The sequence below is a fragment of the Geotrypetes seraphini genome, chromosome 10 (genome assembly GCF_902459505.1).
Source record: "Geotrypetes seraphini chromosome 10, aGeoSer1.1, whole genome shotgun sequence".
Classification (NCBI taxonomy): Eukaryota; Metazoa; Chordata; class Amphibia; order Gymnophiona; family Dermophiidae; genus Geotrypetes; species Geotrypetes seraphini.
This window is the reverse complement of record NC_047093.1, coordinates 52,372,636-52,390,923: the sequence shown is the minus strand read 5'-3', so window position 1 is coordinate 52,390,923 and position 18,288 is coordinate 52,372,636. Positions and strand designations below refer to the sequence as shown.

The window sequence follows — 18,288 nt, the reverse complement described above, 5'->3', positions numbered from 1 at the left end:
TACCTTGGTTTAAGAGCATAATTCGTTCCAGAAGCATGCTCTTAAACCAAAACACTCGTATATCAAAGCAACTTTCCCCATAGAAGATAATGGAAACTTGAACAATTCGTTCCACGTTCCACCAACCCCCCCCCCCCCCCCCCCGAGGCTACCGGTGCTGCTCCATCACCCCTCCCCCCACTCTAAACGGCATCGCACCCCCCCGAACCGGCATCGCAACTCTCCCCCCGCGAACGCCTCCCCGCCGAGAACCGCAAAGTACCCCCATGCTGAAAGTGGTATCCGCCCACCCTTCCTCCCAAGCACGGTCCTTACCCCTTCTGTTCGTTGTAAGGGTGAATGCGAGCTCCCGCCTCTTACCTGGGCTGGGCCTTGAGCATCTGCGCATGCTCAAGGCCTTCTGGCTCTCGTTCTCTTGGAGAGAACGAGATCTCCGAGAGAATGAGAGCCAGAAGGCCTTGAGCATGCGCAGATGCTCAAGGCCCAGCCCAGGCAAGAGGCGGGAGCTCGCATTCACCCTTACAATGAGCAGAAGGGGTAAAGACCGTGCTTGGGAGGAAGGGCGGGCGGATGCCGCTTTCAGCACGGGGGTGCTTTGCGGTTCTCGCGGGGGGGCGTTCGCAGGGGGGTAGTGGTTGCGATGCCGGTTCGGTGGGGTGAGATGCCGGTTTGAGCGGGGGGGGAGGTGCTCGTACACCAGAACATGCTCGGTTTGCGAGGCAAAAGTTTGCTGAGTGTTTTGCTCGTCTTGCAAAACACTCGCAAACCGGGTTACTCGCAAACCGAGGTTCCACTGTATACTTTACCAGGTTTCTTAGGACAGTGAAGAAAGACGGTTTTAAAGAGAACACCGCCCCCTGCTTTCCCCAGCCTTTTTGTTATTCTTGCTACTCCAGACTAATCTGCCTAGGGTCTCTTTGGGCCTCTTTTATAAAGCCGCAACATTCCCGAAGCCCATAGAGATTTAAAGGGCTTTGGGGCTGTTGCAGCGTGGCTTTATAAAAGAGGCCCTTTGATTAATGAATGTAAGAAGACTCTCTACAGCAGTGTTCTTCAACCACCGGTCCATGGACCAGTGCCGGTCCACAGAAATTTCCTGCCGGTCCACAGGGCCAGCACGTGCATCAGGCCCAAAACAGTGTTCTTCAACCGCCGGTCCACGGTGCGATCGATGCGGCATTATCTTCAAGCCAGCTCCCTCTTCCTCACTGATTCAATGCACAAAGCCATGGGCAGTGGCTCCTACGGGCATCCTGAACCGGAAGCCTTCTCTCTGATGTTGCAACATCAGAGGGAAGGCTTCCAGATGAGGCACGGGATGTGCAAGGTGCAATTAGTATTATTAGGGGGCTGGGGTGGAGATTGGGTAGAGATGGGCGGGGTCTGGCCCACGACTTAGCCCAGTGTTCTTCAACCGCCAGTTCACGGACCGATGCCGGTCCACAGAATAATTTTTTTTATTTCTGCCGGTCCATAGGTATAAAAAGGTTGAAAAACACTGCTCTACAGAATACTCTCTGAAATATATAGGCAATACTCTGATATAAACAGATATATATAGATAGATAGATAGATACACACACACACACACACACACAATGGTACCTTGGTTTGCGAGCATAATTCGTTCCAGAAGCATGTTTGTAATCCAAAGCACCTAAAAACATATCTGTTCCTGAAGTATTTAGGCAACTAACCTGTACAATCCTACTCCACAATAACTGATCTCTGGCGCTGTTAATAACTAGCTTCTAACCTAGTTAATTCCACTTAATTTGTAACATCTTTTAACCATTGTAAACCGCATAGAACTTCACAGTCCTGCAGTATATAAACTGTTGTTATTATTATATCAAAGCGAATTTCCCCAAAGGAAATAATAGAAACTCAGACGATTCGTTCCACAACCCAAAAACTTTAATACAAAATACTGTATGCTGTGAGCGCTTGAGCTATGGGTAAATTGGGCATTATGCTTCTATTCCGTTCAGCCGAGCTCGGCGTAAGATGCGCGTATGTAGTGTGTGCTTGAACTGTGGGTAAATTTGGCATGACGCTTTCCATTATTCGCAATTTTGAAGTTCAGGAACAATACTACCGTGAATACCGAGAACAGACTGTCGGCCACATGCCAAATAATCATGTTGCTACTGCAGGCTATGTACTGGGCTCTGGCTCCCTCTAATGCTGGGATGAACTCAAACAAGCAGCCGAGAAACATCAAAGTCCTGAAATATATCCCCTGAGATTTCATTTTAGTTACAAGATTTTGCAGAAAAAATAAATATATACAAAAATTACAACCATGCAGACAGACAGAGGCACACAAAACCACCTCTCTGTTGGACTTGCCATATGCTAGTCTGTGACTGATAAGTTTTTTGGTTCAGGGGACCTACACTTAGGAGAATATCTAATGTATTTTCAGTGTGGTGCTTATATTTTAATAGCTATTTATCTGGGTAAAATTGTAATATGAAAAGGCCCACCATTTGTGTGGGTAAAAGACTGAAAAGTATGCAGATTATGGTAAAAATTTCCCTGTTACATGAATATATCTTGGGCTGATGACAGGTCCCAGATGGATAGTATGTTCCCCTACCTTCCCTGTGGCACCATGAGACACATATTCTGCCCCTTCTTTTTTGGCAATCTCCACTTGATGTCGAGCTATGCAGGGTCGTGCCAGTGAGGTCCCAAGGAGGTAACGGTCCTCGTAGATGGCATTAGCTTGCACTGCTGGCCAAATAAAGTCTTCCACGAATTCTTTGCGCATATCCTCAATGAAAACCTGCAGGATAAGACAGAAAAAGCTTGTGTGAGTTATTTTGACATGCTCACTTTATCCAATCAGTGGGAAAGCAGGAGGCGCAGAGCACTGCAGCTCTCATCAATACAGCAGAAAGTCTCTTGGAGTTGCCCTAGACTTACAGGAAGCAGGATATGCAGGCAGTTAATTCTAATCTCAGTCTGCCTTTATAAATATCTCATCCTCCTGAGAAGGCATTCTTCCCTGTTTTTGTCATACTGTGGAATTCCCTGGTTCCTGAATTGGACCTTTAACCTCAACAAAGTTTGCAAACATTCACCTATGCAATGCAGAAAGCTGAACTGATGATCCCTACTGTCACGAAGGAGCCCAAGGTACCAGTCACTGAGACAGAGACCTGCACTGCCTTGAAAGAGCCCAAGGTACCATTCACTGGGACAGAGACCTGCATTGCCAAAGAGCAGGGGTGTCAAAGTCCCTCCTCGAGGGCCACAATCCAGTCGGGTTTTCAGGATTTCCCCAATGAATATGCATGAGATCTATTGGCATACAATGAAAGCAGTGCATGCAAATAGATCTCATGCATATTCATTGAGGAAATCCTGAAAACCCGACTGGATTGCGACCCTCGAGGAGGGCCTTTGACACCCCTGCCATAGAGGAACCCAGGCACCAGCACTAACTTGAGCTTCAAAGGTTGCAGAGATACAAGACACGTGTTTCAGTTCTAGCTTAGGCACCTGCTCTTGGAACTGCAAGTGATGCTGAAATGTGTTTGTTTTTAACGTTATGCATGTATTTTTGTACACTACTTTCAAATAAGGCAATCTATAAATTTTTAATAAATGAAATGTTATTCACAGGTCCTGTGTGAGGCTCTTACAACACTAAATGATAGGAAAGTTTTGAAATGAGTTCTTTAAAAGAACAGCAGGTCTGTTGAAAAAAAAATGTGAAGAGTGAAGTAGAAAGATAATGCTGGGTGAGAGCTTTTAGGATGGGCTACACTCATCGATACTTAGAAGGTGAGTTAAGAGTTTGGATGACAGGTGAGTTTAAATATCAAGATCTGAGAGGTAGCCCAGGAGCTTGAAATGCTAAGGAGGCAGGGGGTAAGATTTGCTTAGGGTACATAGTACACTTGCTCGGCTCACTTTTCTCTCCTCACTGATCACTATTGAACAGCCTTGCTCACAGCTCTCTAGTGCCACCTTCTGGCCAATACTGAACAAAACCTCTCAACTCATACGCACTGTCCTTACCAAAGTCTCTGACCATTATTTAGATAACAGTGAAGTAAATATTACAATATATAGAAAATACTGAGGATACAGGAATGATCATAACTATGGATAAGTGCTTTGAATATAGAGGCACTGGTTTTGGACTCTTCCTACACCACTCACATTGGGAACATTCCCTAACCTCCCTGTGTTTTGTCTTAAGATGGCAAAAAAACATAATAAATATTAATGTTGCTATATATGTCCTTTCCTTCAGTATGACATGTGATTTTCACTTACCTTTTTAGCTCCCAGAGCTAAGGCTTTCTTCCTTGCCTCCCCAAAGTCTTCATTTTGTCCAATGTTTGCCTGGTGAGTAGAAAAAATTTGCTTTGAAACAAAGAATTAGCACATGTAATAAAGAACTAAATAAAAGAAAGGCTCAAACCACCCAAAATTAATGAAAGTCAGCATGTCTTTTTACCAGTTTTCAAAGGAAAGATACAAGAAGTCTTTCACTTGGAAACTCGCTGTTTCTGTTGATAGATTTGAAAATGCAATTTATACATGCACATTTTCTCTACATCACCTCCAACCCCATGACCTAGCACGCCTCCGTAACAGAAAAGCATCCTCTCAACATGGTTAAGTATACCTGCTGTGAAAGAACGCATGGAGGGTCATTTACACAGGTAAATGCTTCTAACCTGCAGAAATTGCTTGAAAAATTACCCACCCTAGGAAATTAAATATCAGCAGAGTGGAAATTTCAACATTCCTCCCCTCCACCAGCCCAGAAAAAAAAAAATTTCCACTGCACTAAGCCGACAAAGTAGTGTGACTGAGAGAAGACTTAGAATGGATTGCAATCAGTATTAAAGAGTATCACTATTATACATAATTATTTTTTTAAAAACTTTGTACCCCAAAGTAGAGGGGGAGATCATAAGAGTCTCGATCACCCTTCTCTGTTTGGAGATGTGAGTAAAAAGTTTTGGAAACCCATCTTCATTTCCCAATATATTAGGTTTTATACATATTTTATTAGAATTCAATGGGTGGGAAATAGACATATGTTGTAGGGGGGAGGAGGCGGGAGTTCAGAGGGTTTATGCGATTTTGTACACAATTTACTGTTTTGATTTGTTTGATGGTTTGTAAAATGTTTTATTGAAAAATTAAATAAAAACAGATTGTACATAAAAACTTGTACCCCGCTTAAACCTAAGCGGTTCACCTAATACATACATAGGGGTCCTTTTATTAAGGCACGGTAGGGGTTTAACGCGCAGAATACCGTGCGTTAAACCGCCTGCCGCGCTAGTCGCTAACGCCTCCATTGATGAGGCGTTAGTTTTTTGGCTTGCTGCAGGGGTTAGCGCGTGATTAAATGTCCGTCGCGCTAACCCCGCTAGCGCACTTTGATAAAAGGAGCCCATAGTCAAATGACAATACAACAATAAATATCTGACATTCCTCTAAAACTCTTCAAAAACAAATTCATAAAAACAAAGAATTTAAAGAAAAAAAAAAGCCTCTGTAAATAAAGTTGATTTCAACATGCTCTTAAATTTCTGAATATCAGAAAGCAATCTAGGTGGTCCAGTCAAATTATCCCATTAAAGCATTCCTGCCACAGAGATTATTGAGGCTCTCATTTTTGCATTGCAAACACCGACAAGCCCATCACTAACCAATCTTAACATCCCCTCCGACCTTAAGGGTCTACAAGGTTGATACACTTTCAGCACCTGAGTCAAATACCAGGGTATCTCATAATGGGTTCATAGATAACAGCGCAAAAGACAAAGGTGCGCCCGGACAATTGAGCGCAGCGCAGAGGTGTGCGCCGCTCAAAATTACTGTTTTTAGGGGCTTCGACGGGGGGTTTTGTTGGGGAACCCCCCCCACTTTACTTAATAGACATCGCACCGGCATTATGGGGGGTTTGGGGGGTTGTAACCCTCCACATTTTACTGTAAACTTAACTTTTTCCCTAAAACAGGGAAAAAGTGAAGTTTTCAGTAAAATGGGGGGGGGGTTACAACCCCCCAAACCCCCCCACAACGCGGCACGATGTCTATTAAGTAAAGTGGGGGGGGTTCCCCCCCACACACCCCCATCGGAGCCCTAAAAACAGTAATTTTGAGCGGCATGCGCCTCTGCACTGCGCTCAATTGTCTGGGCGCGCCTTTGTCCCGGCGCGCTTTTGACCTGACACCCTCATAATGTAGTACTTTAAAATTCAACACAAGAACTTTATACATAATCCAATATTTGACTGGTAGCCAATGAAGCTGTTTCAGCAAATGTATCACATGGTCAAATCTGCTCCCTAAACACATCAATCGTGCAGCCTTATTTTGAACAGTCTGCAAAGCTTTATGTCTCAAAGATAACATCCCTAAATACAGCGCATTACAATAGTCTAATTTTTGCATGATGGCTGTCTGAACTACAATCTGAAAATCATAGTTTGACAGCATTGGTTTTAACCTACTAAGTACTCACATTTGGAAAAAAATCACTGCAACAGGGAATTGTTCCTGAGAGTTGTAACATTGCTACTTTGAAACCTTATAAAGACAAAATTTAGATCTAGGAAATTTTGGTAATTATAGACCAATTTCTATTATGCCTTCAATTGCTAAAATTATTGAGCGAGTTGTGTTGGATGATCTAGAGGCGTTTGTGTGAAAAAAAAGAATATGTTAGATACGTAAACTTCAGTATGGATTCAGGAAAAGGCACAGTGTAGAGACCTTAATGACATCAACTTTGGATATACTTTGGCGTTGGCGTGGATTAGATATGGGGAAGACAGTTTGTATGGTATCAATGGATGTGTCTGCAGCTTTTGACACAGTGGATGTAGACATCTTACTATATAAGCTACAGATTGAAGGGGTGGGAGGTGTAGTATTGAAATGATTTCGTTCTTTATTGAGTGATCATAAATTTGTGGTAAAAAGTGGAAGTAAGTTGTCTTCTGTGATGCTAATTAATAAAGGAGTGCCACAGGGATCTGCCCTGGCAGCCCTTTTGTTTAATATTTATGTAGCTTCATTAGGGCAGGTTTTGGAGAATTTGGATGTCTATTATCGCATTTATGCAGATGACATGTGACCATGGGCAAGTCATTTAATCCCCCAGTGCCCCAGGTACATTAGATAGAGTGTGAGCCCACCAGGACATATAGGGAAAAATTGCTTGAGTACCTGAACAATTTGTAATCCGCACAGAATTGCAGGATATGTGGAATATAAATTAATTAAGACTTTAGAAAGTGCCAGGTACTCACCATGTATGCAATGATATCATAGCCCTGCTCCTTCAGCCATACCAGGATGCAGGATGTGTCCAGCCCTCCGCTGTAGGCAAGAACCACGGTGCCCTTTTGCTGCGACATGCTGCCAATAATCACTAATGTGGATCCTGGACAATTCTGTTACAGATAAAACCAGGATAAGAACGAGAGAGATTTGGAATCAGACTTACAGATGCAACCTGGATCTAAGTAAGGGGTCCTTTTACTAGCCGTTTTAGCGTGCAGCACTAAATATTAGCGCATGCTAAACGCTAACGCGCCCATTATATTCTATGCGCTAAAACGGCTAGCGCGCCTTAGTAAAAGGACCCCTAAATTTGTGCAGGCTGTTCAGGTCCTTTTTGGTTCACTTACAAACCACATCCCTGGATTTTTAATTGCGAGTCCTCCGGGGTCACACAAAATGCCTACTGTATCTGAAAGTACAAAACTTCAATAGTCTTCAACCTTGCAGGTGTTTTATATATTCAGGTACAGTAGTTATTTTTTTGTCCCTGGAGAGCTCATAATTTAAAAAAAAATTAATCAAGAGTTGAAGTGGGATTTTAATCCGAGTGCTTTGGTTCTCAGTCCACTGCACTAACCTGTTAGGATAGTCCTCAGATCCGCACGGTGTTGCATAATACCTGAAGCTGTCAGAGTCTGGAAACACTTTCCTTTTGCACATTTACGTACAAGACAGCAACCACTGGGGTTTAAGTAGCTGTGGTGCCTTTAATCCCTCCATTGGACAGCTGCTAAATCAGAGCACCTTTTAGTAACGTGGATATGCCAAATACCAGGTTTAAATATGGACTTCCATCTTTTAAGACATGAATGTCTCTTCCCCTTCTGTGATCAGTTGGACATTAATATTTTGGTCATCCTTAGTCCTACCCAAAACATGCCCAGACCACGCATTCTTGCCATACAGACAAGTTACCTGAAGAATGCCATTAGAAAAGGAAAAAAACAGCAAGGTTGAAGCGCCTACCGACGCCTACATGAAAAGCGCTGGAATCACACCTATATAGATGCTTTAGGCTGCCTAATGCCAAAGTAGGCCTGGCCAACACCAGAAGTGGTATTAGGCAGCCTAAAGCAGTGTTTTTCAACCTTTTTACACCTATGGACCGGCAGAAATAAAATAATTATTCTGTGGACCGGCATCGGTCCATGGACTGGCGGTTGAAAAACACTGGGCTAAGTTGTAGGCCAGACCCCGCCCATCTCTACCCAATCTCCACCCCAGACCCGCCCCCATAATAGTACTAATTGCACCTTGCAGGTCCCGTGCCTCATCTGGAAGCCTTCCCGTTCAGGTGCAGGATGCCTGTAGGAGCCACTGTCCGTGGCTTTGTGCACTGAATCAGTTAGGAAGAGGGAGCTGGCTCGAAGATAACGCTGCATCGATCGCACCGTGGACCGGCGGTTGAAGAACACTGTTTTGGGCCTGATGCACGTGCTGGCCCTGTGGACCGGCAGGAAATTTCTGTGGACCGGCACTGGTCCATGGACTGGTGGTTGAAGAACACTGGCCTAAAGCACCTACGTAGGCATGATTCATGCCTACATAAATGCTTTAGGCCACCTAACGCCATCGTAGGCGTGGCCAACACCAGAAGTAGCATTAGGCGGTCTAAAGCACCTACGTATGCGTGATTCACGCAAAGATAGGAGCTAGAAATCTAGGCTCGGAAAACCCTGGCCTACACTTCCAGCACCTATCTTTCCCGTAGACATTATTCTGAAACTGGTGCTGTTGCATTATTGACACGTGATAGGCAGCCAATTTAAGGCAACCGTCGATATCAGTGCCAGTTACAGAATCTAGCCCTTACTGCATTGTTAGATGTCCATATCTTGGCTTTATATCATTTGGATTTGGATGCCCATGTAATATGGATGTCATGTCTAAATGTCAGTTTTCAGACATCCAAAACAAGAGTTTTTTGGGGGGGGGTTTCTTTAAAAAAATTGCTTTTGATGATTCATCAGCTTATTATTTCTGTTTTTAATGAATTCTTACAGCTCTGCACTAGAAACATCTCTCTGGTCTCACAACACATTACCGTATTTAGGCTGGCTTTCATCAAGCAGTGCTAGAGTTTTTTAACGCAGGCCGGCGTGGTAAATGCTCATAGAATTGCTATGAGCATCAGAGCACTTACCTCACCGGCCTGCACTAAAAACCTCTAGTGCAGCTTGATAAAAGCTATTAGTTTTACATTTTTATATATCTTAAACTCCTATAGTTTGTGGTTTACTATTTTTTCCAATTTGCTATAAGATAAATAGAATATATATATATATATTTTTTACAATGCTCTTCGTTATGTGTGTGCACTGCAGTCCATTGTTGGATTACACTTGTGCTGAATCTCATTACTGGGTATGTTTTTGCCCTTTTCTTAATTACTCCCCCTTTTACAAAACCAAAGCGTGGTTTTTAGCACAGGCTATGGTGGCAACAGCTCCGATGCTCATAGTGTTCCAGTATTAGTTATAAATGTTTCTATTTGTGGTATTTAGATTTATTTCTGTTTTTTGAATCATTACCTAGGTCAGGGGTAGGCAATTCTGGTCCTCGAGAGCCGGAGCCATGTCAGGTTTTCAGGATATCCACAATAAATATGCATGAGGTATATTTGCATCTCAAGGAGGCAGTGCATGCAAATCCATCTCATACATATTCATTGTGGATATCCTGAAAACCTGACCTGGCTCCGGCTCTCGAGGACCAGAATTGCCTACCCCTGACCTAGGCATTCAAGTATCCATGACAACTTTTTATTTTTGGCATTCAGATTGATTTTCAGTTTTTATTTGTAGCATTTAGATTAATTTTCAGATTGTATATTGGTTTTGAAGTTGCTAATTTTTAACTAAAATGTATATTTGAATTGTTAGTCCTTCTAGTAAATATGTGACTTGTTTGTTTTACATATCTGTCCTTTTCAACTGCTTTTTAAAAATGATTTCATGTTTATGATTTGCTTATTAATTGTGGTTTATTTATAATTATTTATAGTGTTCATTGGAATTCCTGATGCATGCATATGTTTGCTGAACCATGAGTATCAAAAAGAATGTCACCTTGTGGTTCGAAAAGCCAAAAGAGAGTATGAAGAGAGGCTAGCCAGGGAAGCACGAAATTTCAAACCGTTCTTTAGATATGTTAAAGGGAAGCAACCAGCTAGGGAGGAGATGGGACCGCTGGACGACGGAGACAGGAAGGGAGTGGTGAAGGAGGATAAAGAAGTTGCAGAAAGACTTAACATGTTCTTTTCGTCTGTATTTACAAACGAAGACACATCAAACATACCAGAACCTGAGTAATTCTTCAATGGAAATCAAGCAGAAAAATTAACATCCATGGAAGTGAGCCTTGAAGATGTATGCAGGCAGATAGAAAAACTAAAAACTGACAAATCCCCGGGTCCGGACGGAATCCATCCAAGGGTTCTGAAGAAATTAAAGGAGGAGATAGCAGAACTACTGCAGCAAATTTGCAATCTATCCCTGAAAACAGGCATGATCCCGGAGGACTGGAAGATAGCCAACATTACGCCCATCTTTAAAAAGGGATCAAGAGGTGACCCAGGAAAATACAGACAGGTGAGTCTGACCTCGGTTCCGGGGAAAATGGCGGAAGCACTGATAAAAGAAAACATCGATGAACATTTTGAAAGAAACGAACTTCTGATAACCAGCCAACATGGTTTCTGCAAGGGGAGATCGTGCGTAACGAACTTATTGCACTTCTTCGAAGGAATTAACAAACGGATGAACAAAGGAGACCCCATAGACATCATATATCTAGATTTCCAAAAAGTCTTTGACAAGGTGTCCCATGAACACCTACTCCGGAAACTGAAGAACCATGGGGTGGAAGGAGACGTACATAGATGGATCAGAAACTGGTTGGCGGGTAGGAAACAGAGGATAGGAGTGAAGGACCACTACTCGGACTGGAGGAGGGTCACAAGTGGGGTCCCGCAGGGCTCGGTGCTCGGGCCGCTATTTAATATATTCATAAATGATCTAGAAACAGGGAAGAAGTGTGAGATAATAAAATTTGCAGATGACACCAAACTATTTAGTGGAGCTCGGACTAAAGAGGACTGCGAAGAATTGCAAAAGGACTTGAACAAACTAGGGGAATGGGCGACGAGATGACAGATGAAATTCAACATTGAGAAATATAAAGTATTACATGTGGGAAACAGAAACCCGAGGTACAACTATACGATGGGAGGGATGTTATTGAATGAGAGTACCCAAGAAAGGGACTTGGAGGTAATGGTGGACACGACAATGAAGCCGATGGCACAGTGCACAGCAGCTGCTAAGAGAGCGAATAGAATGCTAGGAATAATCAAGAAGGGTATTACAACCAGAACAAAAGAAGTTATCCTGCCGTTGTATCGGGCGATGGTGCATCCACATCTGGAGTACTGCGACCAATATCGGTCGCCGTACCTTAAGAAGGATATGACGATAATCGAGAGGGTTCAGAGGAGAGCGACACATCTGATAAAAGGTTTGGAATACCTTTCATATGCTGAGAGATTGGGAAAACTGGGACTCTTTTCCCTGGAGAAGAGGAGACTTAGAGGGGATATGATAGAGACTTACAAGATCATGAAGGGCATAGAGAGAGTAGAGAGGGACAGATTCTTCAAACTTTTGAAAAATAAAAGAACAAGAGGGCATTTGGAAAAGTTGAAAGGGGACAGATTCAAAACGAATGCTAGGAAGTTCTTCTTTACCCAACGCCCAGAGGGCTTAATAGGGCAGAGTACAGTACTGGGGTTCAAGAAAGGATTGGACAATTTCCTGCTGGAAAAGGGGTTAGAGGTGTATAGATAGAGGATTACTGCACAGATCCTGGACCTGTTGGGCCGCCGCGTGAGCGGACTGCTGGGCACGATGGACCTCAGGTTTGACCCAGCAGAGGCATTGCTTATGTTCTTATGTAAGACATCTTTGACTACACCACTGGATATTCTTCATTCCTTTATTTCTTCACTTTTTGGTTTTGCAATAAAAGCAGGTCCGACCTTTAAAAGCCATTTTATGAAAATATAATTATTTATTTATTTAACAATTTTCTATACCGTTTACAACTAAACGGTGTACAAAATTTACATACTGTACATAGTTTTAAAACATAATAAAATGAACATACAAACCAACGTTTAAAATCATGGTTAGAAAATAATGGTATAACTTTGCATAATAACAATCATAAGCTCTGGCTCTGCGGGAGCCAGTCAGGAAGCCACTCAGCGCTGAGGAGTGTCGTTTAGAGGCTGAAGAAACCTGAACTCGTGGCAGCCACCACTGACCAGGCTAGCAGCGGGGCAGGAGGGCGGATAGCTCGCTCCTGCCTGCTGCACCTCTGGACCACCAGGGATCAGCAAAGGATGTACAAGGATGAGAGGGCATTCCGAAAAATTAAAAGGGGACAGATTCAGAACCAATGCTAGGAAGTTCTTCTTCACCCAATGGGTGGTGGACACCTGGAACGTGCTTCCAGAGGGAGTGATAGGACAGGGTATGGAGTTCAAGAAGGGATTGGACAATTTTCTGAAGGAAAAGGGGATCGAAGGGTATAGATAGAGGACTAGTATACAGGTCCTGGACCTGATGGGCCGCCGCATGAGCGGACTGCTGGGCATGATGGACCTTAGGTCTGACCCAGCAGAGGCACGGCTTATGTTCTTATGACAGGGCAGGGAGGGGAGGATAGGGTGCAGAGCCTGGTGGTTGCAATAATTCTGGGAGGGAGGCGCTGGCCTGAATATAAACCGGGTCCCCCAGTTGGGGGCCAATTTTTGGCCCCAAAATCCAAGTTTATATTCGAGTATATACGGTAACTCTAAAATTATATTATAAAATTGCCCCTGAAATGTATTAAGTTAGTACAGTTTATGGGATAAATATTCAGCTGGTGCTGGTCAGCATTTTTGACCACCATTGTGCCTGGATGTTCAACGCCGGGCCATGTCAAGATACCAAACACCGAACATCAGATTATGTGTGGCCAGTAGGGATGTGTGTGCAGTCATTTAAGTAAAGCCAGACAAAGACAGGACTGAGTTTTTTGTGGTCCGATAATACCGTTGTATAAGTCTCTGGCGAGGCCCCATTTGGAATACTGTGTGCAATTTTGGAGACCGCACCTTCAAAAAGATATAAAGATGGAGTTGGCCCAGAGGGCTGCTACAAAATTGGTTAGTGGCTTCTGTCATAAATCTTATGGGGACAGACTTAGAGAACTTAATATGTATACTCTGGAGGAAAGACAGGAGAGAAGGGATATGATAGAAATGTTTAAATATCTCCATGGCATTAATGTACAGGAGAGTCTTCTTCAAGTGAAGGAAAACTCTGGAAGGAGATGGCATAGGATGAAGTTAAGAGGTGGTAGGCTCAGAAGTAATAAGAAAATATTTCTTTACAGAAAGGGTGGTAGATGTGTGGAATAGTCTCACGGTGGAGGTGACGACTGTTTCTGAATTTAAGATAGCGTAGGACAGGCCTGTGGGATCTCTTAGGGAGAAGAAGAGGTAGTAGATGCTGTGGAAGGGCAGACTGGATGCACCATTTGGCCTTTATCTGTCATGTTTCTGTTTTCTATTTGTTTTCTATTAGTCAGCTCAAGCTGGTGCTGACATTCAGTGGCATTAACCAGTTAAACTGGTTAAACTGCGTTGAATAGAGACTCCTATATTTTCTATTTTTTTACTATAAGCTCTCAAGTAACTAAAACATTAATGTGGGTAGTTGTCAAGGTAAGATAAAAGGCAAGCTTGATTTACCACGGGATTCACCAACTTCTGGTATCTAATCTCTACCACTGATTGCTGACCACCTTATAAGCAGTGTTAGTCCACAGCCTGGGAACATTGGGCCATCTCTTAAAGAGGTTGCATTGTAGTAATAGTTCCCCTCACAGTCTCCTCATCTAAAGGTCCCCAATACATAGCTCCCAGATGTTCCCCCCATCCTGAAGGGCATTCCCCCTATGCTCAGAAAGACCTCTATCCCACACCCCTATCCTATATAATAAAAAGCTAGCCGCGCATGTGCACTCAAACCTGCATGATCTGTGATCCGTAGGTCCGTGGTCAGAGTGCGTATGCAGCGGCCAGACAAATCGGGAAAGCACAGCACAGCCGGCGACTCCCCCCTCCCACACTCACTCACCGCCAAAACCACTACCACCAAAGCCTCCTCCTTTTCGCCGGTTCACCCACGTTTAAATTGAGAAAAGCGCTGCACCGCGCTAACGCTGGCTTTGCCGTCTTCTGTCCACTGCGGCCCGCCCTCTCTGACTACTTCCTGTTTCCGCTAGGGTTGGCTGCAGTGGATAGAAGACGCCGAAGTCAGCGGTAGCGCGGTGCAGCACTTTTCTCTCAATTTAAACACGGCGGCTGGGAAGGGGCAGCGGAAAATGCTGCTTCTGCACAGGGAAGTGTGTGTGGGGGGGAAATGCTGCTTCTGCACAGGAAAGGCCAGGAAATGCTGCTGTTGCACAGGGAAGTGTGTGTGTGGGGGGGAAATGCTGCTTCTGCACAGGAAAGTGTGTGTATGTGGGGGAAATGCTGCTTCTGCTCAGGGAAGGCCAGGAAATGCTGCTGTTGCACAGGGAAGTGTGTGTGTGTGTGGGGGGGGGGGGGGAATGCTGCTTCTGCACAGGGAAGTGTGTGTGGGGGAAATGCTGCTTCTGCACAGGGAAGGCCAGGAAATGCTGCTGTTGCACAGGGAAGTGTGTGTGTGGGGAGGAAATGCCGCTTCTGCACAGGGAAGGCCGGGAAATGCTGCTGCTGCACAGGGTAGTGTATGTGTGGGGGGGAGGAAATGCTGCTGCTGCACAGGGTAGTGTGTGTGTGTGTGGGGGGGGGGGGAAATGCTCATGCTGCACAGGGAAGGGCAGGAAATGCTGCTGCTGCTGCACAGGGAAGTGTGTGTGTGAGGAAATGCTGCTTCTGCACAGGGAAGTGTGTGTGTGGGGGGGAAATGCTGCTTCTGCACAGGGAAGGCCAGGAAATGCTGCTGTTGCACAAGGAAGTATGTGTGGGAGGGAAATGCTGCTTCTGAACAGGGAAGTGTGTGTGTGGGGGGGAAATGCTGCTTCTGCACAGGGAAGGCCAGGAAATGCTGCTGTTGCACAAGGAAGTATGTGTGTGGGAGGGAAATGCTGCTTCTGCTCAGGGAAGGCCAGGAAATGCTGCTGTTGCACAGGGAAGTGTGTGTGTGTGTGTGTGTGTGTGTGTGTGTGTGTGTGTGTGTGTGCGTGCGTGTGTGTGTGTGTGTGAAATGCTGCTTCTGCACAGGGAAGTGTGTGTGTGTGGGGGGGAAATGCTGCTTCTGAACAGGGAAGGCCAGAAAATGCTACTGTTGCACTGGGAAATGTGTGTGTGTGGGGGAAATGCTGCTTCTGCACAGGGAAGTGTGTGTGTCGGGGGAAATGCTGCTTCTTCACAGGGAAGGCCAGGAAATGCTGCTGTTGCACAGGGAAGTGTGTGTGTGTATGGGGGAAATGCTGCTTCTGCACAGGGAAGTGTGTGTGTGTGTGGGGGGGGGGGGGAATGCTGCTTCTGCACAGGGAAGGCCAGGAAATGCTGCTTCTGCACAGGGAAGGCCAGGAAATGCTGCTGTTGCACAAGGAAGTATGTGCGTGGGAGGGAAATGCTGCTTCTTCACAGGGAAGTGTGTGTGTGGGGGGGGGAATGCTGCATCTGCACAGGGAAGGCCAGGAAATGCTGCTGTTGCACAGGGAAGTATGTGTGTGGGGGGGAAATGCTGCTGCTGCACAGGGAAGGCCAGGAAATGCTGATGTTGCACAGGGAAGTGTGTGTGTGGGGAGGAAATGCCGCTTCTGCACAGGGAAGTGTGTGTGTCGGGGGGAAATGCTGCTTCTGCACAGGGAAGGCCAGGAAATGCTGCTGTTGCACAGGGAAGTGTGTGTGTGTATGGGGGAAATGCTGCTTCTACACAGGGAAGTGTGTCTGTGTGGGGGAAATGCTGCTTCTGCACAGGGAAGTGTGTGTGTGGGGGGAAGTGTTGCTTCTGCACAGGGAAGGCCAGGAAATGCTGCTGTTGCACAGGGAAGTGTGTGTGTGGGGGGGGGGAAATGCTGCTTCTGCACAGGGAAGGCCGGGAAATGCTGTTGCTGCACAGGGTGGTGTGTGTGGGGGGGAGGGGAAATGCTGCTGCTGCACAGGGTAGTGTGTGTGTGTGGGGGGGGGGAAATGCTGCTGCTGCACAGGGAAAGGTGGGAGGGAAATGCTGCTGTTGCTGCTGCAAAGGGAAGTGGAGGGGACGGAGAGGGAATGGGGACCTGGGAGCAATCTTGGTTTGCTTTGAGGAGGGGAGATAGAAGGGGGCCATAGAGAGACAGGCAGGCAGGCAGCGCATTAGAACGAAAGACAGACACACAGAAAGACCGCAGGCAGGAAGAGAGACAGAAAGAAAGAAAGAAGGAAAGAAAGACAGACAGACAGGGTTCCAGAGAGAGAACCAGAAAGAAAGAAGGACAGACAGCGGGAGGGAGAAAGACAGAAAGATAGGAAGAGAGAGACAGGGGCAGGGAGAGACACAGAAAGTAAGAAAGAAAGACAGACAGACATATATTCTAGCACCCGTTAATGTAACGGGCTTAAACACTAGTTATCTATAAAAATATCCATGGTGGTCTAGGGGTTGGATAAGAACGATGCCCAGTCGTTTTGCCCAACCAACACCTGAATCTAAAATGGGACCGGCAACTCCCAGTGGTAGTGTCAAGGAAGCCTTTATATGAAGAGATGATACTTAGCAGTTCTAGATTTGAGACTAACTCTTACCCTCTCTCCCCTTGCATAACACGTCCTGACAAAATGTATCTTTATTGTAAACCACTTGTATCTCATGTACTGACAAAATGTATCTTTATTGTAAACCATTTGTATCCCATGTACTGTAAAAATGTATCTTTACTGTAATCCGCTTTGAACTTCACGGTATAGCGGTATATAAGAAATAAATTAGTAGTAGTACCTCTGGACTACTACTGAGCTGTTAAAACGCATGCGGAATGTGAAAAACTGCAGGAAGACCTTAGGAAATTGGAAGACTGGGCGTCCAAATGGCAGATTAAATTTAAGGTGGACAAATGCAAAGTGATGCACTTGGGAAGAATAATCCAAATCAAAGTTAACAGATGCTAGGGTCCACCTGGGGGGGGGGGGGGGGGGTCAATGCTCAAGAAAAGATCTGGGTGACAATATGCTGAAACCTTCCACTCAATGTGTGGCGGCAGCCAAGAAAGCAAACAAGATGCTAGGAATTATTAGAAAAGGGATGCTAAACAAGTCTAAGAATTTATAATGCCTCTGTATCGCTCAATGGTGCAACCTCACCTTTATTGCATTCATTTCTGGTCTCATGTCAAAAAATATATAGTGGCACTAGAAAAGGTTCAATGAAGAGCGAGCAAGATAATAAAGGGGATGGAATTCCTCTCATCTGAGGACTGAAGAGGTTAGGGCTCTTCAGCTTGGAAAAGAGATGGCTGAGGGGAGATATGATGAAGTCTACAAAATCCAGAGCGGTGTAGAACGAGTAAAGGGGATCATTTTTTTTTTACTGAATCAAGATTTACAAACACTAGGGGACAATCAATGAAGTTACAGAGTAATACTTTTAAAACCAATAGGAGGAAATATTTTTTCACTCAGGAGAATAGTTAAGTTCTGGAACGCATTGCCAGAGGATGTGGTAAAAGTGGTTAATGTAGCTGGTTTTAAAAAAGGATTGGACAAGTTCCTGGAGGAAAAGTCCATAGTCTGCTGTTGAGAGACAGACATGGGAGAAGCCACTGCTTGCCCTGGATCGGTGGCATGGACTGCTGCTACTATTTGGGTTTTGGCCAGGTACTTGGGACTTGGATTGGCCTCCATGAAGATGGGATACTGGGCTAGATCCACCATTGGTCT

The 18,288-nt window shown here is 44.9% G+C and overlaps 1 protein-coding gene across 1 annotated transcript in view; it reads right to left on the bottom strand.

Annotated features, from left to right (window-relative positions):
- The window catches only part of ASS1 (argininosuccinate synthase 1), a 159,985-nt gene that overhangs the window by 129,060 nt on the left and 12,637 nt on the right, over positions 1 to 18,288 (bottom strand). Inside the window, exons 2-4 of the mRNA XM_033961694.1 lie at positions 7,295 to 7,438; positions 4,294 to 4,362; positions 2,603 to 2,791 (exon numbers count right to left, since the gene is read on the bottom strand). Of these exons, the coding sequence (XP_033817585.1) occupies positions 2,603 to 2,791; positions 4,294 to 4,362; positions 7,295 to 7,438 (402 nt within the window). The remainder of the gene's footprint in view (positions 1 to 2,602; positions 2,792 to 4,293; positions 4,363 to 7,294; positions 7,439 to 18,288) is intronic.